The sequence below is a fragment of the Dama dama genome, chromosome 9, assembly GCF_033118175.1.
Source record: "Dama dama isolate Ldn47 chromosome 9, ASM3311817v1, whole genome shotgun sequence".
Taxonomy (NCBI): domain Eukaryota; kingdom Metazoa; phylum Chordata; class Mammalia; order Artiodactyla; family Cervidae; genus Dama; species Dama dama.
This window is the reverse complement of record NC_083689.1, coordinates 63776027-63803982: the sequence shown is the minus strand read 5'-3', so window position 1 is coordinate 63803982 and position 27956 is coordinate 63776027. Positions and strand designations below refer to the sequence as shown.

At 54.4% G+C, this 27956-nt stretch overlaps 1 protein-coding gene across 1 annotated transcript in view; it reads left to right on the top strand.

The window, feature by feature from the left end:
* Positions 1–27956, top strand: part of CAMK2A (calcium/calmodulin dependent protein kinase II alpha) — a 61988-nt gene that overhangs the window by 29402 nt on the left and 4630 nt on the right. The window contains exons 4-17 of the mRNA XM_061151729.1: positions 678–732; positions 1552–1617; positions 1727–1799; positions 4716–4818; positions 6124–6207; positions 6348–6442; positions 7459–7581; positions 7951–8034; positions 9525–9567; positions 12044–12084; positions 16638–16670; positions 17661–17709; positions 24335–24410; positions 27030–27124. Of these exons, the coding sequence (XP_061007712.1) occupies positions 678–732; positions 1552–1617; positions 1727–1799; positions 4716–4818; positions 6124–6207; positions 6348–6442; positions 7459–7581; positions 7951–8034; positions 9525–9567; positions 12044–12084; positions 16638–16670; positions 17661–17709; positions 24335–24410; positions 27030–27124 (1020 nt within the window). The remainder of the gene's footprint in view (positions 1–677; positions 733–1551; positions 1618–1726; positions 1800–4715; positions 4819–6123; positions 6208–6347; positions 6443–7458; positions 7582–7950; positions 8035–9524; positions 9568–12043; positions 12085–16637; positions 16671–17660; positions 17710–24334; positions 24411–27029; positions 27125–27956) is intronic.

Sequence of the window (27956 nt, the reverse complement as noted above, 5' to 3'; positions counted from 1 at the left end):
TCTCCAGGGGATCTTTCCAACCCAGGGGTTGAACCTGGGTCTCCCGAAATTGCAGGCAGACGCTTTACCATTTGAGCCACCAGGGAAGCCCTCCAGGCAAGGAAAGAGGCTCAGAAAGGTATAGCAACTTGGTCAAAGATGCACAGCTAGCAAGTGGCAGCGATTTGAGTCACAGGCTCTTTCTATGACCCTGAAACTGCCCAGCAGGAAACTTCTCTCCTTAGAGAGGGAAGGGGGCTAAACTCTGACCAAAGCTGTGGTCTTTTGTCTTTATGCTCAGGGTTCTTTGGGTGACGCCTGAGGTCAGTGAGGGCTTCCCTCGTAGCTAAGACAGTAAAGAATCCACCAGCTAATGCAGGAGATGTGGGTTCAATCCCTGGATTGGGAAGATCCCCTGGAGTAGGAAATGGCAACCCACTCCAGTAATCTTGCCTGGAGAATCCCTTGGACAGAAGAACCTGGGGGGCTATAGTCCATGGGGTAGCAAAGAATCAGATATGACTGAGTGACTAAGTCGACAAAGGTGAGCCTTTGTTCATGCTTTGTCAAAGCACCTGGTAACTGGCGTGAGCTCAGTGACTTTCAGAGAAATTGGAATGTTGGCTATTTGATGGGTGAGGGGGGTGAGTGGGGAGCCCTGCGTCCTGCATAACCAGCTACCTTGGCCCCTCCTGCAGTCCGGCTCCATGACAGCATCTCTGAGGAGGGACACCATTACCTGATCTTTGACCTGTAAGTTTGGCCTCACCCTGGGGTGTCCAGTGGGGAAGGGGCAGCCCTGGCAGGGATGACTTCACTGGGTCCCTTGGTTTGAAGTGTCCCCATAGCCCCCAGATTGGGCTGAATTCTCTCTTCTGATAGACTTTGCCAAAATGTGGTAGGCCTGCCACCCAAGCAGTGCAAGCTGGTTTTCCTGACACACCAACAAACACTTTTAACTTTCATCATCATATATTTAGTTTTGCTTCTATTTGTGGCCAGTGATGCTGGTTTTCCATTTCTAGTGGTGCTATGAAGTTTCCTTTCAGAATAAATTTAAAGTTTTTAAAGACAGGCAATTGAATGAAAAGCAATCACGAACTAAGAGGCCTCAGTGGTTCTTGGCCTCATCTGTAAAGAACAGCACTTGAGACAATGGGGGAGGCTGTACATGGCTGGGGTCGGGCAGTGGGGCTATTGGAAATCTCTGTACCTTCGGCTCAATTTTGATGGGAACCTAGAGCTACTCTTTAAAATAGTCTATTAAAAAAACAACAACAAAAAGCTCCAGCTCTTGGATTTCCAAGAGCCTGATGAATCATAGTGACATGTTCTGAGTGTCCCACCCCCAGCCCTGGCCTCAGCCTGGCTCTGGTGGAGGAGAAGGCCGAGGATGGAGGGGAGGGTGGACTGGAAGTCAGGAAGGGGGTTATATCAGGGGGCATCCCCGTGGCCTCTGGGGCCCCTCCCTTTGGGGTGAGGTTCTGAGGTCCCTGCGCCCCATCCTTAGCTTCCTGGAGACGCGGCACCTGGGGCCTCTGTGGGAGGGTGACTCTCTGCCTGTCTCCCCAGCGTCACCGGCGGGGAGCTGTTTGAAGACATCGTGGCCCGGGAGTATTACAGCGAGGCGGATGCCAGGTGAGTGACAGGTGCAGCCCGGCCGCGGCGCCTGGGGGCGGGGCACGCCCTCCTGGGACCTCCCGGGGGAGGCCCGCCCTCAGCCCCGCCCCTTCCTCTCTCCCCCCAGTCACTGCATCCAGCAGATCCTGGAGGCCGTGCTGCACTGCCACCAGATGGGGGTGGTGCACCGGGACCTGAAGGTGAGTGACCCCCCCCCACCCCGCCCCCCACCCCAGCGGCCGGCTCACCCGGAGCCTGCGCATTTGCGCCCAGCCCCCTCCCTCAACCTGCGGAGCCAGGGCTGTTCTCATAGCCCCGTTAGCTTTCCTGAGTTGGGCTGCGTGGGAAAATTTCCCCTACTCTTCAGATGAGGAAACTGAAGTCAGGGAAGCAGAGCATCTGGACTCGGGACCCAGGTCTCCTGACTCCCAGCCTCAGGTGATTTGTCCCAGGCCAGGTGAGAGGCGGCTAGACTGCCAAGGCTGGCTCTGGTGGGGTCCAGATTCCAGCGAGGCCACCTTCTAGCTGCACGGCCTCAGCTTCATTATAGTGGAGGTTGCCATAGCAACCTCGGTACAGGGTCAGTGAGGATGTCAAAGGAGACAGCACAGTGCCTGGAACGCAGAGGCGTTGTTAATCTTGCTTCCGGTCTCCGGAAGGGAGTGATGGGTAGGAAAGCAGGCTTTGAGGCCTTCCCAGTCCTCCCTCTTCCCGCTTGAAGAGATGAGCAGGACTAAGCAGATGCAGGGTGTAGGCTTGGCCCTGGCTGCACAGCCTGGCCCAGGCAGCACAACCGCATGCTGCTCCTCGGCTGGGCCTCACAGCATCAGTGACTGGGAGCTGCCTAGCAGTCAATGGAGCTGCTCTCCATTTTGCAGAGCGGGAAAGGAAGGCCCAAAGAACCCAAGGGGTTTTCCCGAGAACATGCAGTTCAGCCTGAGCTAGGGCTGGAGCCCTGGCCTCCTGACCTCAGGTCCCCTGCCCTCACTGGGCCAGGGCTAAAAAGCCACTGACTGCACCTCCTGCTTCTGTAGCAGCCCCTTCTAGGTGACCCTGCTGGGTGTCCATCAACCCTCTGCTTTTTGACTTTCGGTGACTATGAACTCACTTTTTATGGGGTAGCCCCTTGAACTGTTAGGAAATGTTCCTCCAGTTTTTCCCCGTGGTGGGGGCTTCCCCTGTGACCCCCAGTTCTACCCTTTGGGGCCACACAGAGGTCAAGTTCCCAGCTCAGAGCAGCCCTGAAGGCACGTGGGTGGCTTTGCAGTAGCTCCTGAGGCTTCTGCAGGGTGTTCTCCATTCCCCCCAGGATGGAATTTCCAAGCCTTCCTCATCCTGGCCCCCTCCCTGGCCATCCTCCTGTCAGTTCAGATCCCTCTTTGGGGTGCAGTGCTCTGACCAGAACCCCTGCTCACCCCTGACGGTCACGAGCCATCTGTGGCTCTGCACCTGAGCCCAGGTGAGCTCCCCGTGTCTTAGTCTAGACCTGCAGGCAAGTGTGCATGCAAGGAGGGTCTCTGGCCAGATTGCAGGGCAGCTCTCCCCAGGGGCCTGTTCCCATTATAACCACAGCCCCTGACCGAGAGGAGGAACAGGGGAGAGGCAGCACAAATTTAGGCCACTCTGGGTAGATTAATTAGTGGTGCATTCATCAAATCAGGGCAGAACAGCTACCAAGACCCAGGGCATGCTGGGAACACAGTCCCCAGAGGACCAAAGAGGCCTTAACCAGGGGCAGATGGAGCTATACTTGTTTGCGTCCTGCCTAGCTTTGGGCAGTGAAAGGTCAGATGTGGAACCCCTCCTAAGTTCTAGTGGGAAAGCGGGTCAGAGGAAACCAGCTATCTGTAGAGATGGGGGGAGCCCACACCCCGCATCTACAAACAAAAAGTATGAGTACTGATGCCTATCAAACGCTTGTAGGACACTGGGAAGTGCTTTATAGGGATTTATTGCAATTAATCTATATGCCACCCCATGAAGTAGGCATTATTCCCACTTTTGGAGAAGAAACTGAGGCCAGAGAAGTGAAATGAATTTACCCAAGTTCCATAGCGTAGAATGGCAGCACTGGGATCAGAAGCTAGGGCTTTCTAACTGGAAAGTCCCCGCTCTTACTACTTCTCTGTCCTGAGGAGAAGGATTTTCTGTCCTCAGACTCAGCAGAAGATGGCAGCCTTCATGCCTCCATAGGACAGGTGGCACGTAGGAGCCCCTGCAGCAGTCAGCCTGGAGGGGCTCAGAACGCATCTCTAGCCAGACTGTGCCTCAATCTGGTTCTACCATCACCAGCTGTGTGACCTCGGTCGTGACTTAACCTCTCTGAACCCCAGTTTCCTTATTTTTATACATACTTCAGTGCCTGCTATGTGCTGCCCGCTGTTTTAGGTGCTAGTGATACACTGGTGGACAGAAACTCGTATTGCACAGAGGTGACAGATAATGAATAAGCACATAGACAGACGAGAAAACACTTAGAAATTTTGATGGGATCTATGAACGTAACAACAAGCTGCTAAGATAGAAGACACCTGGGAACTCTTCCTTAAGATAGAGTAGTCATGGAGGGTTTCTTGAGGGAGGTGACATGGTGAAAGCTGGATGATGAGAAGGAGCCACACCTGTGAAGCCCAGAGGGCGAGGAAATCATGCAAGGGGAGCAGGAAGGACAAAGGCCCTGAGGTGGAAGGAGAGTGACTGAGGATGTAGGAAGGCCACTGGAGAAGGAGAGTGCTTACCCTAAAGGATTGTTGGGATGACAAATCGAATGATGTATGCAAAACCCTTAGCCCAGTGACTGGCATATAGTAGAAGCACTGTCCCACTCCACCTCAGCCCCAGAACCAAACCCTGCTGGAAGCTGAAGGAGGGGTTGGCAGGCTGAAGAAGGGTCTTCCGTTTGCAGCAGACGGAGGGCTGCAGTGGGGGTAGTCCTGTCTCTGGGAAGTGCAGGGGTCTTGTGCTTGGGGCTGGAGGGAGGCAGGGGCAGGGAGCCTCTGGATCACTCAGCTGCTCCTCCTGAAAATCCAGACCTCTGGAGGTAAGATTCTGAATCTGCTCACTGTCCCCTGACTTCTGCCTCTCCCGCGTTTCCTCTTCTCTCTGGTCCTGGGAAGCCGGAGAACCTGTTGCTGGCCTCCAAGCTCAAGGGCGCTGCGGTGAAGCTGGCGGACTTTGGCCTGGCCATAGAGGTAGAGGGCGAGCAGCAGGCATGGTTTGGTGAGTGGGAGCAGGGGGTGGCAGGGGTGTTGGCGGCCAGCCTTGAGTTGACACATTGGCCTCTAGGAACCCTCTGCCCGAGCGGGGGCTGGTTGGAGGTGGCCATTGCCCCAGCCAGGACTCAGGGAGCAGAGGGCCCCTTACCCAGTCTCTTTGTGTCAGTGATTGTCGCCCATCCTATCTTCCTGGGGTCCAGGCCTGGGACTTGGTTGTCATGAAAACAGTACATGACTTCTTCACATGCGCATCCAACACTGTCAGCTGGGGGCTTCCATGAGTTCCCTAGCAGCCTGGGTGCTAGATTATCATCTTGATTTTACAGATGAGGAACGGAGGCTAAGAAACTAAGAATAGGTGAAAGGAAATTAAAAGGGGTGGAGTCAGTTGACCCAGCATGCTCTTGAGATTTTGGCATAATTGAGTCCTTTTGGCTATCTGGGAATACTTTTTAGTGAGCAGTGTTGGTCAGTGGTTAAGAGCTTGAGCTCTGGGTTCATATCCTGACTGTGCTATTTACAAGGTGTGTGACTTTGAGTGAGTCATTTCTCTGGGACTTCATTTCCTCTTCTGTAAAATGGGGATGATAAAAGTATGTTCTTTGGGACTGTGTGAAGATTAAACGAGATCAGGCATAGAGAGTTCTCAGTCTTGCTTAGCATACATACTCCTTAATAGGAACTATTCTCACAATAACTTACCAAAACATTTTGGGTGTCCATTTTTTTTAAGTAGTTCTCCCAACAGTGCTGGGAGGTGTTTAGGATAGAAATCCCTAATCCCTTGTTTCACAGATGAGGAAACTGAGGCCCCAAAGGAAAAGGGACCTACTTAAGGGGCTTAGGGCAAAGTCAGTGTTAGGGATAGGCCTCCTGCCACCCTAGGACCAGATCCTGGATGGAATGGGGAGTGGGTGAGGGTTCAGCTCAGCCTGGAGCTGACAGGCTAGGACCTTTCACCTCGAGGATCACCAGCACTTGACTGGTAGAGGCTTCTGGGAGGGTTCTGCCAGAAAGCTGTGACTCTGAGGCAGGGCCCTGTGGGAAGGACCCTGGGATGGATCAGTGACTCGGCTATGAGGCTCTCAAGGCAGGTGGTGACAGTATACTCTGTCCTCATCCACCCTGGTCTAGAGGTGTTGCTGTCTTACCAGGTCAGGGCTTCCAGCTCTTGGCCAGCTCTGGGGGCAGGGGGTGTTTTCCCCATCTCCAGGGCAGCCTTATCCCTCTTCCAGCAGGATCTTGCTCCCGGTTACTTATGTGCCAACCTCTGTGTATGTGTCTGCCTGTCTGTGTGTCTGGGGAGCAGGGTTCGCAGGAACACCTGGATACCTATCGCCAGAAGTGCTGCGGAAGGACCCATATGGGAAGCCCGTGGACCTGTGGGCCTGTGGTGAGTCCATCTGAAGGTCCCTCCGTCCCCCTGCCTGCCTGTCCTCTGGTGCCCTCTCTCTCCTTTCCCATCACTCTCCTCCATGTGCCCCCCATCCCTCCTACTTCTGGGGCTCAAGGTTCTCCTGGTCCTCTCCCCAGGGGTAATCCTGTATATCCTGCTGGTGGGGTACCCCCCATTCTGGGATGAGGACCAGCATCGCCTGTACCAGCAGATCAAAGCTGGCGCCTATGATGTGAGTGGTGCTCCTGTTTCCAGCCTCCTTGCCAGCCCCTGGGCCCCGTCCAGTGAGAGTCAAGGCCCAGTGAGGCCAGAGACCCAAGGACGCCTCCCTCCTGCCCTCCTGCCACTCTCTAGCTATGGGGTGGGGGTGACCAGCAGGTGGAGCCTGAGGGCTGACTGGGGCCAGACAGTGAACTGGCCATGCCAGTGACTGGAGCATCTAAGTGATGGGGATTTAGTCCATGGGGCCCCAGAAGGCAGAATCAGCACAAAATTAGGGTGAGATATAGAGGGGGCAGGCCCCAGAAGCCAGATTATCTCTCCACAGTTATACACATACAATTATATATTATATGTATATAGATAGACAGTAATAATAGCTAACACACATAGCAGTCTTCTAAATGCTTTCTATTATTATAATCTTCATACCAATCATGACATAGGTACCGTTATTACTGCTTTTTTACAGATAGGGAAGCTGAGGCACAGAGAAGTTAAATAACTGGCCAGACCACATAGCTAAGAAATGGTAGAGCTGGGATTTGAACCCAAGCAGTCTGGCTCTAGGTCCATGCTTCTGCCTACCAAGTATACTGCTTTTCTACACAGCTGATATCTATTGAGCCATGTACTATTTTATATCATATTTAATCCTTACAACATCTCTAGGGGTAACTTGAGGGGTCACATGTCCAAGGTGACTTGTCCAAGGTCACACAGCCCAGGAGGCAGAGCTGGGACTTGAACCCAACCTTCCAATTCTAAAGTCTGGGCTTTCACCACTGACCTGCTGCTCTCCAGATAAGGCACACGACCTCAGAAGAGCAGAGGGAGGCCTCCTTTTCCCCGGCTATTGCTCTGATCTGTCCTGGGGTTGGGGGACCTTGCCCCAACTCCTCCTGGTTGTGGATGCCCGCATGGACGGGCAGTAGGACCCCTGCCTGCTCCCCTGCCAGTCAGGGGCTGGGGGATCGCAGGGGTGGCCTGGGGTAGGCTGGGCAAACTTGGCCCCTCTGCCCCTTCCAGTTCCCATCACCAGAATGGGACACCGTTACCCCAGAAGCCAAGGATCTGATCAATAAGATGCTGACCATCAACCCGTCCAAACGCATCACGGCCGCCGAGGCCCTCAAGCACCCCTGGATCTCGGTGAGCCTTCCTCAGCAAAGCCCCTCCTGAGGACCCCTCCAGACCTCAGGATCAAGGCCCTCACAGAGTCCTGGACCTGCCTGCTGCCCCTCAGGCCCAGCATGGGGCTGAGGGGGCTTAGTCCAAGAGACTGACCTTGCTGTGGTTCTCAGGTGGAGAGTGGCAGTGGGAGGCATTCTGAGTGGGCACCATGATTGGTGGGGGGAGCTATCGGCTTCAAATGTCTTGTGCCAGGATGTTTCTACCATCCCCTAGAACAGAGAATTGTTCTTTACAAGATACCCACCACATCCATAGGATATTCTGGGAGTGGGGGGACATCGGGTGGGCCTGCCTTCCACTCACAGACCTCTCCCCTACTTCCTCCAGCACCGGTCCACCGTGGCCTCCTGCATGCACAGGCAGGAGACCGTGGACTGCCTGAAGAAGTTCAACGCCAGGAGAAAACTGAAGGTAACCACGGGTCCTCATCCTCCATGCCCACAGACAAGGGAATAGGTTGGCCTGGGTCTGCACGGAGGCCAAGAGGCCCTTTCACTAGTTCTTTCCTTCACTGACTCAACGAGCGTTATTGACCGCCGGCTGTCTGGGCTGGGCAGTGAGCGGTGGCGAGGACAGACCAGTGACCAGGACTTTACGGGGCAGTGGTGAGTGCTGTGACCGCCTGCCCTGAGGCTGTGGGGATCCACAGAGGGGCCAAAAAGGGGAACAGATCTGCATGGACTAGGGAAGGATCCCAGAAGCCTTTCTGGGCAAGTGGCATTTGATCTGAGATCCCGAAGGATAAGCAGGTATTAACAGTGTAAAGTCAGATGGGGCAGGTGTTCTAGACACAGAGAATAGCCTGTGCAGAAGTCTAGAAGCATGAGCTTGACCCCTTAGGGGGACAGCAAGTGTTTCAGTGGGGCAGGGAGAGGTTTCCAGGGATGATATGTGACCATGGTAGGGGTGAGAGACCGCAGCTGCCAACCGCTGGAAAGGAACGGCCAAGGGACTTGACAGGGGCTGTGCCCTGAGGAAGTCACAGTGTGCCCGAGGTGAGCCCCGAGCTGCCGGCCTCTCAGCAGGTCTGTGTGTTCTCAGGGCTGTGACAGGTCCTGTCCTAGAGCTTGCCGGGGGCCCTGTGAGCAGGTAGGAAGGATGACCGAGGGGCCCCCAGCTGCTTGGAACAGAGAAGCCACCAGCATGCTGAGTGACAGATGCTGAGGCTCTGGCTCCTTGAGAACTTCCTCACCAGCTGCCCCCAGGTGGCTCAGGACAGGGACATGGGCCAAGGGGTGGTGGTGAGCATGCTGCCAGGGGAGCGGAGTCTCACCCCCAGCCCCCAGTGGGAGTTGTCATAGAGGTAGTCTCAAAATGTCAGACTCGGGGAGTCTTAAAATCATGGACCGCTGGACTCAGAGAATCCGAATTGGCCATTGGTCTCCAGCCCCCTTATTGATAGAGGAGGGTTTTTCCTCATAAATCCAAGGTTCTGAGCCCAGGAACTACAGAGAGGGGGATGAGCCAGTAATAGAGTGAGGAGCTTTGTGTCCAGGAAGAAGATGGAGACAGAGAGAGCTGAGGGGTGCAGAGTCTAGTGTCCTTGGCCCAGCAGGAAACTTCCTTGGCCTTTAGGAACCTCCCCTGACAGGTGTCCCCGAGCACATCCACCAGCTCTGGCCAGGCCGGCGGGATCTATTAATATCTGCTCCTTGGATGGCCCTATCCCCTGAGCAGTGCCAGCTAAGGCCTAGCTCACCTCTGCCTCACCCTTCTCCCGGGAGGCGGGGGTGGTCTTGGGGCTGTGGGGTGGGAGAAATGGAGGGCAAGGAGCTTCAGAAGGTTTTTGTGTCTGAATGGAGCCTCTTCCTCTCCTTCCCCACCCCCTCCCGTCTCTGTCTCTCCTCTCCCCTCACCTCTGGCCTCCTCTCCCCCAAACCGCCTTCTCTTCCCTGTTGCAGGGAGCCATCCTCACCACTATGCTGGCCACCAGGAACTTCTCTGGTAGGTGGTAGGACCTCGGATTCATCCTCATACAAGTCCTGCAGGAGGTGGGGGCATTGTCGGATGGGGTATCTGGGTGCCCTCAGGCCAGATGGGGGCTGTAGAGGACTCAGTGACTAAGGGCTTAGCTCACCTGATACCACCTGCAGAAGTGGTAAAGGTCAAAGGTCATCAAGCCAAGGACCCACTAGGAAGAGTTAGAAGTTAACCCTTCCCTCCCCTACCTCACAGCAGTGCTGGGTTCTCAGGCTGGACCAGCTTGGGGGAGGCCTCCCATATGTCAGGGTCTAGGTGTGGGAGGGACTGAGCCAGGCCCAGGGAGAGCGGCATTCCTGTTCCCCACAGTTACCAAGCAGTTCCCATGCTTTCACTCATGTGGCCTTTGTGCCAAGGCGGTTGCCACCCCTGTTTTCTGAATGAGGAAGCAGAGGTTCAGGGAGGTCAACTCTGATACACCCCAGGTCACGCTGCTAAAGGGAGCTTTCAGGGCAGGTGTGACCAGTCCAGAGCACATGCCCTTACCAGGCTGAATCACCAAGGAGTCCAGGGTAGGAGCCTTTGGCCTTGGTCAAAGCCAGGCTGGTTAAGGCAGGGAAGACCCAGTGACCTGCGGCATGTGGCCCCAAAGAGAGAAGGGGAAGGGATTAGCATCAGGGCTTAGCAAGAAGCTCCCCTTGGCATGGGGGAGAGTGCCGTGGCCAGCACCCGCCAGAGGCTTCTCCCTGGGGAGCCCAGGATGGCTGACGGGGCAGCTGAGCAGATATAGCAAAGCTCACCCGAGGGGCCCTCTGCCTGGGGCTGGTGCCGGGGCCGGCCAGGGAGGGCTGCTGTGGACAGCTGGCCAGCCCCACCACGAGGGCTCCGCTCTGGGGAGCTGCAGGCCTACCTTCTCTGAGAGGGCCCACCTGCCCATTTAACCAGCTGGGAGAATGAGACCCAGGCCCGGGAAGGCCCTGGAACTTCAGATTTGGGCTTTCCCCACCACACAGAGCTGCCTTCCCACGCACTCCCCAGACAGGGATCCTGCAGTTCCTTAAACTGAAAGATGAGCCACCCAGGCAGTCAGAGTCTTTTTTTAACAACTGAAGGGCCCCTCGGGCACTCTAGTCCAGAGCTCACAAAATGGAGTGCATAAGTTATTCCCTCTCTCTCCACGTGCTTGAGGGGCCAGCGGGGTTTTAAAAAAATTTTTTTTGGGGAGGGGCAGGTGGTGGTCAAGAGTTTCCAGCATTTAAAAACCAGGAGATTTCATAGAAAATCTCCTGAAAATTAGAATGCGTGGCCTCTGGGGACCCTCAGTCCTGTCATAGTGGGCTGAAGTGAGAGGGGGCCCCCTTGGAGGTGTGAGGGGCAAGTCCTCCCCTTGCTTGCTGTGTATCCTGGTCTAGCCCACAAAGTACATGGAGGATGGAACAGCTATTCCTCTCGGCTTTGGGATCTAGAGGTACCCCGCCCCCCACTTGCTTTGCAAGGTGGAAACTTGGCAAGAGGGGAAAAATGCACAAGAGCCTGAGAGGGGTCATTGGTGGGAATGTGAGAATGACTGGGGGGCTGGACCAGCTATGAGTCCCATCTTTCCAAACCTCTGGGGCATCAACATTCAGTACCACCCCTCCTCCCCAGCTTGCGCTCATCTGGTGAAGGACTTAGCATGGCTACTGTTTACTGAGCATCTACTGCATACATGTCAAGTGCTGTGTCTCATTTAACTTAAAGCCATTTGCTTGAGATCTGAAGCTGCCAGAAGTCAGGCTGCACAGGGCTAGGCGTTCATGCCTTGTCCTGACGAAGGAAGGAAATGGGAAATGCCAGGTGAGGTCTCCTTGGGAGTTGTTGCTCTGCTTTTCCTGGCCGCTGGGGAGATGGCCAGCCCCAGCGCAGAGCTCTAGAGTTTGAGGATGGGGAGGCCTCTTCAGGGAATGGGTGCTCTAGCTGGGGTGGGTCCCAGAGGAGCAGGGAGTTGGAGGTGGGGGGGATCTACTTCTTATCACCGGCAAAATGCAGCTCGCAGCTGTCCAGAGTGAGTAGGCAGGGCTGACACATGACCTCCGCAGCAGCATGGGGCTAAAATTAGAGCCGGCCGGGGAGGGGAGGGAGCGTCCAGCCCTGGGCTGGGGAGCCGGGCCTCCGGGTTGGCCACCACCAGCACGAGTGGTGACCGGGATCTGGAGGGAATCCCCAGACTGAAAGCGCTCCCACGGTCTGGGGCACAGTGGGCACCTCCTCAACCCATGGAGCCAGAGGGTCACGCCTGACACTGCTGAGAACCGGGGGGAGCCCAGGCCCACCCCTACGCGGTGGGCCACCGGCAGTCCCCAGGCCACCCAGCAAGGAAGAAGAGCAAGAGGAGGAGGTCTCCTCACGCAGCTGCTGCGGCTCTGTGTCCTCTGCGGCCTGTTGATGTTGCTCTTCCTCGCGCTGTGGGCCCTGGTGCCCTGCCTGGTGTTGATAACCCTCTACTTTTTCTCCTCTGCAGGCGGGAAGAGTGGAGGAAACAAGAAGAACGATGGTGTGAAGGTAAGCCCCAGCCAGCCCAGCAGGGCCTGCCTCCGGCTTGCAGGGCCCGGCTTGCAGGGCTGGGGTGAGAGCCAGGCTTGCCGACAGGGTTCTGGGCAGATGCGCTCACCCATGCAGCCTGGGGTCCCCAGACCCAGAGACCTGGGCTTCGGTGCCCACCCTTCCATCAGCATGGATGGGGGCAAGTGGGGGAAGGGAGGGTTGAGAGAGGGTGGGAGAGGCAGGTGGCTTGGGGTTGGGGTGGGCATAAGGGTCAATTAAAGGAGATTTCTGTGATTCTGGAGGACTGGTGAGTGAGAGGTCACAAAGAAGGGACAGAGATGTCATGAGGGGTGACCTCCTCCTTCCCAACTGTGGGCTGGCTGGAATGGGCCCCTGACCCAATGCATGCCCCAGTCCAACCTACAGAGCCTGCAAGGGATGGACAGCCAGTCCTCTCGGCTTTGACATCCAGAGGTACCCACCCCCCTCAAGGCCTGCCGGTTCAGTGCTAAGAATCCCCTCCTCCCATCCCCCTACCCCACCCCACCCCCAACCCAGGCCTGCCCCGTCCCCACCCCTGATGCCCGAGCTGCTTCCCTCCACACCCCACTGACCCATCCCTCCCTCCTCTCTCTTTTCCCTCTGCTCTCTGGGGCCTGGTCCCCTGCTCTCTGCAGCTCCCTCCTCCCCTGCCACTGGCTTGCCTTGTGGGTTCTCCTCTCTTGAGACCCTGCCTTTTTCTGGGCTCAGAGCCCTGCCTGGCCAAGGGCCCCAGGGCTGGTCTATGCCCAGAACACTGGAAGGTGTGGGATGCTGTCCAAACACAGCCACCCAGGTGGTCTGGTGGCTTCATGGCTTGGTTCATAGTGGCATGTAGAGTCTCAGGCCCCTGGCTTTGATCTGCCAGGGGTTGCATGGAGGGGACTGGGCTGTTTGCCTGAAGCCAGGATATGGACCTTCTCTCTGCTCTTAGCCCTCTGAAGGCTTGAGTCTCCCCATAAGTACAGTGGGGAAGCAGGGCGATGTGAACTCTATGATTTCCAAGATTTCAGCTTTAAAAACAAGCAAAAAATCATTTTCTCTTCTCATCTTGGGTGCTTGAGGAATATGTAATTATTTGGTTATCAGTCAAAGCCCATGATTTTCAAATGGAACTCCTTGGAGCCCAAAGCTTCTTGGGAGGCACCTCTGGCAGCAGCTGGAGAGGGACTGAAAAGTGGGAGGCTGAGCAGAGAGGCCGGGGCTTCCTCACCTACTTCAGCCAGAACAGCTTCACGGACCAGCCGTCACAGTGGTTGAGAGAGCCTGGGCGAGCTTAGGGCCCATTATTTGAATCTCTTGAGTCTGTCTTTCTTTGTTCAAGCAACGGGTAGAAAGGGTCTCCCACCTCCCAGAGCTGTTTGTGAGGATGTACTGAGACACTGTGTTTTGAGGACTTAGCACAGTCCTGGCGTGTGAAACCCGCTCATGAGAGGCTAGTCAGTGGTATTATCTTTTCTGCTCTATGTGTTGGACTTTTGGGTAAGGTTTCTTCTGAAGTGTGCTCAAAAAAATATTTGGAAACCACAGATCTAAAGCCAGCCTAATTTAGAAAGTTGACACGCATCCATCCCAGATGCTGTAATGGAATCCAGGATTGAGTTTTGGCTTACCTGCTGTTTGGGGTTACCCCCACGAGTCACCCCCTCCTCTCCCAATTTGAAAGGGTGATGGAGGGCTGTGCAGTGTGGGTGGGGGGCAGGCACGGAGCAGCCGGGGCTCAATCTGGCCCTTGTGTGTAGACACTGGGGGTGCTGGGTGCCATGGGAAAAATCCTATTTGGGGGATATGGGGCAGAGGCCACAGGTGATGGTGGGCTGAGGCCCATGTAGGAGGAGGAGGAGGAGGAGGGGTCCAGGCAGGGCTGCCGAGGTCTGCTTGGTACTCGGGTGTAACTCTGGCAAACTCTTGGTCAGGGCCTCCCTCAGGCCAGGTGGTGGAATGGAGCTGTAGTCTGGCTCCTCTCCGGTTGTGGCAGGAGGCGGAGGCTGTCTGAGGGCAAGGACATCCTATAGCATGGCAGGGCTCTGGTTGGTCAACGCAGGACCTTCCAGTGGGCACAGCTGAAGAGCGTGCCTCTGCTCCCTCTAGTGCAGGACAGAATCCGGGTGACTTTTCAGGGTGGCCTGGATGTGGAGGAAGAGACACACAAAGGTTGTTCCTGGCCCGACCCTTTCTCTGCAGCTCAGCCTTCTCCCCCTGCTTGGGATGAAGGAGGGGGAATGTCTAGTAGGAAGATAAGAGTGACCCAAGGGGCTTGGCCCAGGATCTGGCTTACAAGATATTGTTTTTGGAGGTCCATTCATGTTTTTACTCTGACTGAAACCGGACCTCAAGTCAAGAAGCCAGGGTTTTGAGCCTGGGCCCCACTGTTCCCTCCCTTGGGGCTCTGGGTCATCAGTTCCGTCATCTGTGCAAAAAGAGAAGAGCTGTTTTCGGGGAGCTGGTGAGGGTCTCCCACCAGGGCGGGCCTGGTGGAGCCACACCATGATGCTGTCTGGTAATCAACATGTGCTCAGCCAAAGTGGGAAATACACAATTCCTCTCCCACCTCAGTCCCTAGAAACAAACCACTGATTCCACCATGAGCTTGGTTGAAGAAGCACTGATTGGTTCCAGCGCTGGAGGAAAAACTGGCTGGTTCAAGATATGACACAATACAGTACTTCATAGGCTTTTAAGGGCTTTTCTAGGCTAATTTTGACCATCGTCCATTTCTACCATCCTTGCCAACCTTAGAACCAGCTTCTCCATGTGGTTCTAAGAGATGTGACTCTACTTCTGGTGACAGCCCACTTTTGAAATGAAACTAACATGCTGGTTGGTGTGGGGTTATTATTAGCTTCATCATCATCTTTATGATTCAGGAAAATTGAGTCTTTCCATTACCAAGAAGCAATGCCCTCCCGTCCCAGCCACTACTAGGCCACTACTTTCATGAAGAGGGGCTGCTGCTCCCACCCCTCAACCCCACTCACTGCCCCGTTGGTGTCCCATCCGTGCGTCATGACCCCACCCCTCCATGTCCCATCCTGTCACTGTATGTCCGAATCTGATGCAGTCTCTGCTCTGTGTTTCCTCCTCGTGTCCCTCCTGGAACCTCCTGGCCCCCACGCCACTCTCGGGTTTCTGCCGACAGCCGAGCTGTGTGGGCCTGTCCCGTCCAACATGCACTCTGCCTGGCCTGGCTTCAGCCAGGAGTGAAGCCGACACTAGGAGGAAAGGAGAGGGGAGGAGATGAGAGGGGAGGGGAGGAGGGTACTGGCTGCTGGCTGCGGAAGTCACACCGCCCGGGCCAGCTGGGGCAGAGGCAGGGGCTGTGAGCACTGACACTGGAAAAGCCCAGTGAGCCACCCTGGCTGCCTCTGCAGAGGCCCTGGGTGGAGAGGAAAGGATCTCAGGCTCCTGGACCTTGGAGTCAGAAAGCCCAGAATTAGACCCGAGGACCCTCAGAGAATACCCAGTGCCTCCCCTGGCAAAGGCCTACCTGGAGGGCATCTCAAGTCTCCCTGCTGGTCCCCACACAGAGCAGCTCAGGGAGGAGCCTCCTGGCCTTTCAGATGTAAGTGCTTCCAGGATGAGCCATGAGGAGCCATCAGGCTGTGGGTACCTGAAGACCTAGACAGGGCAGAGGGCCTGCATCAGGGGTTCCAGCTTCTTCATTGCTAGTAGCTATCTGAGCCACCTTGAGCCCCAGTTTCCCACCTGTGCGATGCAAGTGTCAGTCTTGACCTGCAACCTCCTATGAGTGTGAGTCTTTAAGACTCCAAGTTTAGAACTGAAAGAAGAAGAAAAAAAGTTACGTGTTCCTTTTTCCTTCCCTTGAGTCCCACAGGTCACATGACAAATCCCTGCAAAGTTAGAATAGGTTGAAGGGAGGACCCTCAGGATTTTTGAGGGCATTTAGGGGACTGGTTCCCACTCCTGTCTCTGCTTTGGAATCACCTGGGAATATCATTTAAAATAAATATGACCAGGCTCTGATGCAGACCTAGTTATCAAACTCCTGAGAGGGGGCCCAGTTATGTATATTTTGGACAAGTTTCTGAGTGAGTGTGACACTCAACCAAATCAGGAGTGGGGTCCTTTCAGCAGAGACACAGGGAGAGCCTGGGAGGAGACACTGAGCCTCGTCTCCAGACCCGAGCATCCTTTTGTCCCTCAAGAGCTTTGGATTCTGGAGGTCTTGGGCAGCTAGTATCTGAGACCCAGGATTTGTCTCCACATCCCAGTTTGGTGTAAGGGGAGCCCTGGTCCAGAAGAGGCTTGGCCTGGAGCTTGGTGGCTGGGTTGTTGAGACCCAGGCAGCTGTGCGTAAGGCCCCAGAACTCCAGGCTGGAGAGGACTGTCCCTGCCGGGTCAGCTGCTGCTGGTGGCCCTGACCTTGTCCCAACACTGGCTGGCCAGGGGCCACTGAGGATGACCCCGAGGCCCATCCTCCTTCCAACCCTCCCCTGTCGTTCGTTCCTCTGCTCCCTGCCGTTTTCACGCTGTGTCTTTTCCTGTCCCATCTCTTCTCCTTGTTTTTCCAGAAAAGAAAGTCCAGTTCCAGCGTTCAGTTAATGGTGAGTGTCTGCCGTCTCCCAAATGCCGGTAAATCCTGGGCCTCGAACCCTCGCTCCTGCCTCCCTCCTGCAGGCTGCAATGGGAACCTGGGGCGGGGAGAGGGGGCTCAGGGCGTGCTTGGTACGTGTGCCTCGTGTGACAATATGTGTGTTGTGTGTGCGTGTTGTTGGTGTGTTTCTGTTGACACCTCCAACTCCATGGCCCAGGCCAGCAGCCTGACAGTAGACCTGGGAACTCCCTTGGAAGCAAAGGTTGATTTGAACCCCATCCCACATCCAGCCCGTGGCTTCTCGCTTCTCCCCACCCTGGCTCTGGGAACTCAGCTCAGGGCTCGGTTTGTGCCAGTTGTGGCCGCTGGGGGGCTTGGTTTGGCCAAAGCCGTGGAGGCCCTTGTTGAGCTTCTGCGAGGCAGCCCAGGGCCTGCCGGTGGCAGAGGAGCCACCAGCTGCTGCCTCTGTCTAGGGGTTCCTGTGGTGGCATGGTGGCCCACGCCCCTCCTCTTCTGACTCCATTGCTGTCTCCCTCAGTTGTGTGGTTTTTCTCCCCCTGAAAAGCCCAGGCTCTCTCACACTGGGCCTCCCCCTCTCTCTCTTCCTCCCCTGCCAGTGTGTGTACTCCTTCCCCATCCTGTGGCCACCACGTGCCTCTCTGCCCTCCACACCCCCTCTCTGCTCCCTCCAGCAGACAGGGCTCAGGACAGCCCACCCCCACCGCCCCACCCAGCCCTCCCAGAAAGGCCAGGGCTCTTGCGCATCCACCCCTTTCCTTCTCACCCCGCTCCGGCCACCAGCCGCCTGCTGAGTTGGGCCCGTCCCCTCCTTAGGCTCGGAAGGCTGATGGGATTTTTCAGTGCAGCATCTGGACGGCAGAGCTGATGAGGCTTACGGAAACGGGGCTGCAGCATCGGGCAGCTGGGGCAGCCCCCAGCTGACCCCACCTCTTTCTGCTTAGCAAGTGGGCCTCACCACCTCCCGTCTTCTCTTTGGCAGGAATCTTCAGAGAGCACCAATACCACCATTGAGGATGAAGACACCAAAGGTAGGAGGAGTCTTGCCTTCAGCATCAGGGCTCCCAGGCCTCCTGGTGGGCCCTCTTCACTGACAGTCTCCTGCCTGGAGGGGCCCCTAGGCCAACTTTGTGTCCCATTTCTCTATAGAGAGCCTTACTTTGCTCCCTATAGGCTGGGTACATTGTGGGGCAGCGTTTCCCTGTATGGCGTGCCTGGCCCACTAGTGGTATCTGGATGGACTTCTCTTATGGCAGCAGTTATGTGTTGACTTTAACATGTATTAAATTAATTCAACATGAAAAAAATTAACATAGTCAAGTCATAAATGTAGTAGTATACATTTTCCTTTGGAAGTGTTTTTGAAATTTTTAAAAAAGATGAGTTGATTTTAAAAACTTGAAGTAAAGGAAGGGAAAGCAGAAATGTAGAAAGTTCAACAAACTGGAATATGGGAAACACTGCTTAAGACCAACCCAAGGACTTCTCTGGTGGTCCAGTGGTTAGGACCCTGCACTTCCAGTGCAGGGGGCACAGGTTCAATCTCTGGTTGGGGAAGTTCCGCATACTACTTCGGCATGGCCAGAAAAAAAAAAAAAAAAGACCAACCTAAAATGCAGGGGCTATTGTAGCCAGTGACTAATAGTCTTCACCAGCACTCAGATGGAAGGGGGAGCAAGACCCCAGATAAATGTGATTTGATAGTAAGAGAGGAAATAATAGAATGGCAACAGGAATAATGGCTGTCTTTTATGGGGCACTTGCTGTGGGCTAGACATGTTTCAAATGCTTGATATTCAACCTAAGCTTTACAACAAGCCTAGGAAGTAGGTACTGTGATTAACCCCATTCAACAGCCCAGAACCTGAGGGGTTGAGTAAATTTGCCCAAAGTCCCAGAGGTCATTAAGGGTACAGTTAGGATATGAACCCAGGCAGTGCACCTCTAGGGCCTGGCCTGTAACCTTGGCTGGGGAGGCCTTGCCAGGTGGAAAGTGTGCTTGGAGCTTAGAGGAGGGAGGATGCATGCTGACATCTGCACCAAGTCCTTGGATGAGTTAGTGCTGGCCTGCTGTTCTGCCTGTACCTGGCCCTCCTTATTGCCCCGGGACAGGGAGACCCAGCAAGGCTGGGGGTTCTCACACTCGGGCATGTAGCTGAGGTGGCTGGGGAGTCTCAGAGATCTAGAAAAACAGCACTGACCTGGAGAGACCACAGTGGTGCCAGTCGAGATATTTTCAATTTAGACGACTTGCTTCTAAAAGAATATAGTCATGAGGAAAAGAGTGTTTTCTTATGTAATACATATTCTGCACCGTTGCCAGTCAGGCTGATTTAAGGCAGTTTTGACACGCTGAACACTGTGACTGCCTCCTGACTCTACCAGAATGTTTGGAAGAGTGGTCCCACCCTGTGTGTATCCCACTCTGGTCATTCCCAGCTGGGAGTGGGGTGGGGTGGGGGGCGGTCACTCCATCACCATTGCCTGGTGCCAGAGCAAATCAAGCTTCTACCATGGCACTCGGGACAGCCTTCAGAATGCATTATCTTGAAGAATTCTTTGGGATCAGGCCAGCATTCTCAGCCCCTCGAGCATTTATAACCGTATTCCTGGCCCTGCTCATGTGGATCCTGATTCCATAGGTTTGTGGTGGGGCAATAGAGGGTGTGTCTGAAACATTGGCTGTATTTGAGGCTCCCTGTCCCAGTGGTAAGAGTTGAGTGCTGGGTGTTTTGAGGAGACTGGTTCTGGCCTCATAATCCTGGTCTCAGAGCAGACAGGGTCTGTGGAGGCAAATGAGCTCTGTGATTGTTCACTGGAGTCTATTTGCTGGGTGACTTTAGGCAACTTACTGAACCTCTCTGAGCCCCTGTTTCCTTAACTATAAAGAGATGATGATAACAGTACCAAGCTCAGAGGACTGCTGTGCAAATGAAACAAGAGGCTGTGTCTAAAGTGCTTACACGGTGCTTGGCATATGGTCACTGTTTAATAAATCTTAATTTCTTTTCTTTCAAACTGGAGCTTATGGTTGAATGACTGGAAGCCATACAGTATTTTCCTGGAGCACCAGTTTTACTCAAAGATTACTTTAAGATAAATATTTATATGTTAAACAGACAGAGAAATGTTTGAAATAGAATGTAAAGTTTGTGTGCACTATTAATGTAATGTGCAATGTGCAATGTGACCCGTTAAAGACATTTTCCACCTGGAGTAATGGCTCTGGGTTGTATCCCTAAGGCCTGACATTTACAATCATTATCTTCTGCTTTAGAGCTATCAGGATGGGAACATTTGTGAAGTCTTGAATTTTAGTTCATTTGGGTCCCTTTTAAAGAGGGGAGGAATAAGTTGCCCTGGTGGTCCAGTGGTTAAGACTCCGCACTTCCACTGCAGGGGGCATAGGTTTGATCTCTGGTCGGGGAACTAAGATCTCACATGCCTATAGCACGGCCAAAAATAAATAAATAAAATAAAAAGAGGGAGGCTGAAGCCCAGAGAAGAGAAAAGGCATGTCAGTGTTATTAATGGTAGGACTTGGAGCCCATTCCCTGCCTCAGTTTCCATACATGTAAAGGGCCATGTCTGCTGGAAGAGATGCTGGCCCATCCAGGAGCTTCTCCCGCTGCTTGGCAGGAGAGAGGAGCCCGGAACCTCCCCCAGGTTCTTCAGGCCTCAGAGAAAATTTCCAGAGAACCATTTTCTGGTGTTAATTTGTTAAGTCTTCTTACTAAGTGAGAATAGCAGCTGGTAGGGTGGATTCTGACCTAACATTAAAGTTAATTAGAAATGTCATCCTCCAGGGAACATTTCCCCCTGAGCAAAGAAGGGGACATGAATATTTCAGAGCCCCTCAGGCTGATACACAGGCCTCTCACCCTCCGAGCTGCACAGGGCTCTGCTAGGCTCCCTCCCCACCGCCCTTCTCCTGGCCAGCTCCTTGAAAACTCTGTTTCTTTTCCAAAGAGCTGCCTCCAAATCTGGGCAGAGACATTCTGGGAAATATTAGCTGGGAATGCTGATCTCATCTCAACTGCCGCATGCTGTGTGACCTTGAGAGAGTGTCTTAACCTCTCTGGGGCTTCAGCTTCCCCAGCTATGAGGGAACACTCTTGGTTGTCTGGGTGAATGCCTAGAAGATTAAAAATGCCAGAGTTGCTACTGAGCAGCTGCTGGATGAATCTTTCATAGAGCAGTGGGTCTGCTGAGGGCATGGGAGGGGCCAACAAGAATGAATTTCTCCAGATCTAAGGAGCACCAGAGCCCCAGATCTTTGGTCCCAGAGAGTGAAGTGAGGGAGATTCCTGCCTGCCAGGCTTTAACCGTTGGCAAACTTGGTGTCCTATGTGGGTGAAGGCCAAGTTAGGCATTCGGGCTAACGTGTCTCGGGCTGCATTAATAGAGGTATAGTGTCCAGAAATGGGGAGCAGATAAAGAGTGCTACCCTAGGCCTTAGATTCTGCAATATTCAAGCTACATCTAGGACTGTGTGCTTATACTCACAGAAGCATCTAACAGCTTAAGTACCCCAGAAGAGTAGATAGCCAGCTTGAGTGAGATACTGCAAACCACATGCTGGAAGCTTTCAGCCCTGAGAAGAAAAGGCTGGTAGGTGGAAGGCATAAAGTCTGGGATATCAGGTGCACGGTGCAGGGCCCCAGTAACTAAGGGGCTTCTAAGGGGAAATTTCAACTTAAAAGAAGGACATGGGTGCAAATGGAAGAAACTCTCCAGCAGTGTGGTGGCCTCTCAGGCAGGCTGCAAGCCCCAAAGCTTCAACCAAAACTGAAGCATCATGTATCAGGCTGCTGGGAAGCGTCCCGGCCTGGCTAGAGGCTGTCCTCAGGGGGAACTTCCAATTCAGAGCTTTCCACTGAGGATAATCACAGCTCTCAGTTATGGAGTGCCGGGCACTGCTCTCAAGGCTTTACATAATGCATCATTATTTACATAAATGACTTGATATAAAGGGCTTGGAACAGTAGCTGGTTCTGAGTGAGGACCATATGTGTGTTAGTTATTTTTGTTGATATATTCTTAACTCAACCCTCAGAACCACCCTATGAGGTAAGTACTATTAGTAGCTCCATTATATATATGGGAAACTGAGGCAGGGGGAAATAGCTTGCCCAAGGGCAAGTTATTGAGTTATTGAGCAGTAGAGCTGGGGTCTGGCTGCAGAATCCGTGCCCGTGACTGCTTGGCTAGTCTTTCTGACATGCTGGGGAGAAGCAGCCCACAGGAGACAGGGTGTTAAGCAGAAGCTCATGGAGTGTCAAGCGGGAAGGGTACGTAAAGCCATGCAAACAAGACAGGGGGAGGGGCTCGGGCCCCAGGGCCCACCAGGAGCCTGAGAATTTGCCCTGGGTGGTCACCATGATTCCTCGTGGGAGCAGCTGGAATGAGGTATCTCCTGACAGAGGTGCATTTCTCTCCATCCTCAGTCTCTAGCTTGACCAGGAGACTGGGTTGTTGGGCTCCAACGGACAGAGGCCACTAGGCAACTTGGGCAGTTCCAGGGAACAGGGCAAAGACAGCAGCCCCAGACCCTGATTTGGTTTATCCACTCATTCATTCATGCTGCCTATCTCAGTGCCAGGCAAGACCCCAGGGTCACCCGGCAGAGCTCATGGTCTAAGACACTTATTCCCAGTCCTGGTGATTCTTAGCAGAGCCAGGAGATAAAGACTGTGTGGCTCACTGTGGTGGCTGACACTGGAGATGGTAACTTCCAAGATGGTTACATCTACTGAGCACTTACCACGTGCCAAGAGCTGTGCTGGGCATCGGGCCCTGCCCTGAGCGGCACATGGCGGGGCAGAGACGGTGATGATGGCTTTGTTGCTGCGCAGACACCGGAGCAGACCATTTCACCTGTCGCCTCCAGTGTGGCTGGAGCTCATCTCTGAATGGGGAGTGAGCAGCATAGGAAGCTGTGCTGGGAGGCTTCAAGGTCTAAGGCTTGAGCACTAGCACGCTCCCTCACTCTGCAGTGAATGTCTGCAGAGCCAGGCCTACTCCAGGGGCCAGTGAACCTTTGCAGTGCTCATATTAAATATTTGAGTTGGGGAAGAGACAGCGCATGGGCGCAACGTGACGGGGAATGTGTTGGAGCTCCCGGGTTCTGGGAAAGGCCCTGCCCTGGGAGCCAGACGGCACACCTGAGATGTTCTGTGTCCTTGGGCAGGCCACACCTCTTACCAGGCTTCTGTTTCCCCAGTAGCTGGATAAGGAGGCTGAGTCTCTGGTCTCCAAGGTTCTTGCAGCTTGGGTGTTCTGTGATTCTGTGTCCTTTGGGCCTGAGGTGAGCTCCCCAGTGTGAGGTGGGGCAGGGTGGCCCCTGCAGTTGGTAAGGAAAAGGGCAGGCAGGGTCAAGGGCTCTGACAGGAGCAGTCTCCTTCCCACGCTCCCAGCCTGAGAGATGGGCAGTATGTCCACCCGTCTCACGTAAGGTTGCTCTGGCCAGCCAGGTCACTGACTAGGTTTGAGGCCAAGCTTGAGCTTGGGGAAGAAGGGGAGGCCCCAAGAAACTGAGTGAGGCTTCTGGGAGGACCGCCCTGCTGGGAGCCAGGACATTTGACTTCCAGTTCCTTCATTGCCGAGGCTTGGTCTCTTCGTGTATCAAATGAGAGGAAACTGGCCTTGGCTCCCCCCACCCCCAGGCCATGAGGAGCAGATGCAACAGTGCATGTGGGAGGATATAGGAAGTGGTACTTATGGTGTGTACCTTTTATGCGCCAGGCTCTGGTCCAAGTGCCTCGGGCACATCATCTCATCCCATAGTCATAACAACTCTGGGATGAGGGCATTATTGTCTCCATATGATGGATGAGAAAACAACTTTGTGGCCCATGGCTACACAGCTAATAAGGACCCAGGCTGGGATTTAGATGAAGGCTGTCTGATACTGAAGCCCAGGTTCATTACACCACTTGTTCAGCACTGAATGTATGAGAGGTGATAGCATCCCGATTTTACAGATGGGAAAGCTAGGGCACAGAACATCACACACCTAATAAGAACACTGATATCTAATCCTCTACCAGAAAGCAGCTGTTTGTGGTGTTTCAGTGGCAGACAGGGGAGGCCAGGTATCAGTAACTGGGATTCATTATGCCTGGAAAGTTCTGGAAAGCTCAGTGTCTGATTCTTGTAGGTATGCAAATGGAATAAAAACTCACCCAGACCTAAGGGATAAATAAGCGCTAAGCCCTTCCTTAGTGGCCCCAGTTTGGACCACAGGGGAACCTCTGGTTTTTGGCTGCTGGTGGTGATCATCACAGGTAACCTTGCTTGGATTCAGGTGGCAAAACAAGGTGATGGAGAAGTGTATTTTGGAGTCAAGATGTGGGTTCAAATCAGACCTAGAGCCAGAACCATGCTTGCTCTCTGGAAACAGAAGCTGCCAACTAAGACACAGGCTCTACCCTTTGTGGTTGAGGGGACTTTCACACCCTTCCACCTTTCTGGGCCTCAGTTTCTTCTTCCATGAAATGGGAGTGATGACACCCAGGGACAGTGTGGGGACAACCGAGACAATGTGAGGCCCTCAGGGCAGGGGCTGGTGCGTGCAGAGGGCTCAGGATGCGGGGGCTGGCGCCACATCTCCATCACGATCACTATTATTTCCCTGTGTCCCCTCCTGCCTTACAGTGCGGAAACAAGAAATCATAAAAGTGACAGAGCAGCTGATTGAAGCCATAAGCAATGGAGATTTTGAGTCCTACACGTGAGTTGGCTGGGTGCATCCTGCATGTCCTGCCTGAATCAAGGGGCGCTGATGGCTAACGTTGGGGGGTCTTTGTCTCTGACCCTCATTCACTCACACTGCATGTGCCATGAATCAGGCTGAACTCATTAAGTCTGGTGTGCCTTCAGACTTTATGCTTTCATAATGAAGCTTTTTGCTCACAGTACTTGTCTATATCTCAGTCCTGCTCCTCTGCCTGCTCCTATCTTGTTGTTTAGGAAGAATTCCATCAAAACTCTTTTCCTTCCCCAAGGAAAGAGGGGGTGGCTTCCACTGCAACATGGGCCTCCTCAGGCGATAAGCTGGGAAGGAGGGGAGGGAGGCAGGCCCTTCCTCAGTCCTGCTATGTGGGCCTTGGCCGCACTGGACTTCCTCTGACCTCAGATGAGCAGGAGCAGGCAGGAAACCAAACTTCAGTGAGCACACGGGGAGCAAAAGAACTGCAAAAAGCAATTCTGAGCCATCCAGGGATAAGGCAGAGTGCACAAAAATAGCATGATATGAAACAAATGATATAAGACATTCCCTACACACCTGGGCCAGCCCTTGAAGTGACCAGTGTACAAAGACTGGGCTGGAGCGCCCCCTGGTGGCTATCTTCAGCCTTGCTGGTCGAGGCCAGCAAGGACCTCAGTGGGCCCCCAGAGAGCCAGGATTCTGGGCTGAGGCCTCAACGTCTTGGCCAGGGCTGACAAGGCCCGGGTCTGAAGCCCCCACCTGTGCTTTTTGGTGGACAAAAGCTACCAACTAAGGGCAGAACGACTCTTGCCTCTTGGGTGAAGTAGGAATGACCTGGGTGGGCTTTGCTCCTTGGGCAGCCTGATCCTGGTTACTGCTATGCCCAGGAGTTGAGAAGTTTGTCTGTCAAAGGCTGGGCAGGCCAGGTGCATCCTGATCGTGGGAGGGTTTCAGCAGCAGCGGGTGACAAAGCCCCAGCAATCTGCTGATTATCTCTGGAGAAACAAGGACCTTGGAAGGTGCAGGTGTGAGACGGAGGCCGCATGTACACGTGAGTGTGATGTACCTATGCACATGTAACATGCACGTTTGTGACTGCGTGCATAAGGGGTGTGCATGGGTGTGTGTGCATGTGTGCCCCCGAGGGTTGCATAAGAACATGGAAATGTGCTCTTGAACAGATTTTGCATCTGGCCCTGGAAAGAATTAAGTCAGTGTTGAGAGAGCCTGAGAGTGACTCTGAGGACACAGCTATAGGGAGGGAGGGAAGGAGAGGTGTCTCCTGTTGACCCCAAACCCCCCAAGTCTTCCACCTCTGCAATATCACTTCCTCTGTAGCCTAGGTTTTGACCCCTTGCTATGACCTCTGGGGCCTGTGGTGCTGAGTCTGACCCTGTGTCACCCTGGATAAGCCACTTCGTCTCTCCGAGCCTATTTCCCTACATGTACAATGGAACGGGAGCAGATGGTTTCTGAGTCCCTTCAGAGGCCCAGAGACCTCCTGCAGAGGGGTTCCTTGGAGAGAGCGAGGGGGTGCTTAGTCTTCCAGATGGTCAGGGCTCAAAGCCCTGCCTTAGAGGACTCTGGATCTGGAAGGATCCTGGGAATCCCACACGATCTGAGAACAACCCCGCTGGCCAATCCGTCAGGAGAAGCTGAGGTTCTGAGTGGAGAAGCGAGTTGTCTGGAGTCACACAGAGTGGTTAGGGCAGAACAAGGGCAGGGCACCCTGCACTCACCACAGCTCCAGCTCACCGAGGCTGGGCCCTCCGCCGTTGTCTTCAGTCCCTCCCTAGGTTGGGATCTTTGTTTCTCCTGGGGTACTTTCTGTCCCTGGCTTCACTGTCATTGTCACAGGGGTCCACGTTGTGTCATAGAAGATCTCAGAGACCTAGGGATGGGGCAGACAGTTTCTTCCTTCCTCCATCTGGCTATTAAGGTCTCTCAAAAAGCACACCAGAGTGGGAGCCCTGAGCTGAAAATACACAGCAGAGGGCCCGCTCAGCCACGCCCCGGGCTCCTTCCTCCCTGGCGTTGCTTCTTGGACTGCAATTTTCCTCATCTTACAGAAGAGGGACCTGGGGCTCCCAGAGGACGCTGCTGCCAACAATAGGACATCTCCGTTTAATGTAGCAAAACGCACTCCCTCCAAGGACACACCTGCTTGGTGAACAGAAGTCAATTTAAAGTGAAGGAAAAGGTCCCCCTGCCCAAGGAAGACAAATTAGGAAAGCCCCCTCTGGACGCATCTGCTGCCTGAGGTGGGGGGTGTGATGTAATCTGGAGAGTTGTATACAGACTGAGTTATCCCCACTGGCATCTTGGTATGGCCCTCTTGCTCAGAGATGTTAAGCCATTGCTGGGGGCAGGGGGGGTGCGGTGGTGGTCACATGACGTGTAAGAGGCAGAGCCATGGTTTGGACCCAGGCTTCCCAGTTCCCAGTAGCACCTGCCAGTCAGCAGTGTCCACACTGTACCTGTCCCAGCCCTGTCCCCTCCACAGCCTCATTGATCCTATGAAGTGGGTGCAGTCACTTTTGATTTCACAGGCTCACCTTCCTGGGGTCCAGGCTCCTGGAATTAGAGGGGGCACCAGAGAGGCCACCCCAGCCCATCTTTCCTCTGACTTCCTCCCCCCAGGAAAATGTGTGACCCTGGGATGACGGCCTTCGAACCCGAGGCCCTGGGGAACCTGGTCGAGGGCCTGGACTTCCATCGATTCTATTTTGAAAACCGTGAGCAATCCCTTCCCTCTGGGCTGCCTGTTGTCTGCTCTGTTCGGCGTCCTGCCAGATGGCACAGCAGGGTGACGGGCAGGGCCCCCGGGGCGGCCAGGAGCCAGTGAAGAGGAACAGCCCGTGTGGACAGGGCTTGGTACCGCCTTGGTTCTCTCTCCGAACCCGGGCCCGTCCAACCGCTGTGGCTGCGGATGGGGACTTGGATCAGTGTGACAGGGCCTCCCAGCCCTCACCTGCCCATGACCCTGGGAGAGCCTGGGGAAGACCTGTATTCCCTTTCTACAGATAAGGGAGACCTCCAGGGGCACACCCCCAAGTTACAGTCACCTGAATGCCTGCGGCCACCCCAGCTGACCAGCTGGTTGCAAACTGGCGCGTAGGTTGTCATGCAGGTGCCCCGATGGGTGGGCATGGAAACGCGCTCGTAGGTGAGAAGAGGGGACCAAGCTCACACTGCTGTGCCCTGCCTGTTTGTCTAGGTCTCTGTCCGCATGTCTGTCCTTCCCGGGCCTCTCCTTTGCAGGAGAGACCCTGGCAGCTTTGCAACCCGGGGCTGGCAGGGGGCTGAGGCTGGGCCTGACCTCGGGCGCTTTCTGCCTGCGTCTGTGTCTCACCTTGGCCAGGGGTCAGACAGGGATAAACCAATGCACTCGCAGGTTAGACTCCTGTAGCTTAGGACCCGGAGGGAGGCCCTGAGAAGAGGCACAGCCAAGGTCCCCCAGAGGGAAGCACTGAGGCAACGCTCTGTGGTTTCCTGCGCTTGTGGGCACCCACTGAAAAAGCACTGGTTCACACAGTGAGAAAGTGGGTCCCTTTCTAAATTCTCTTT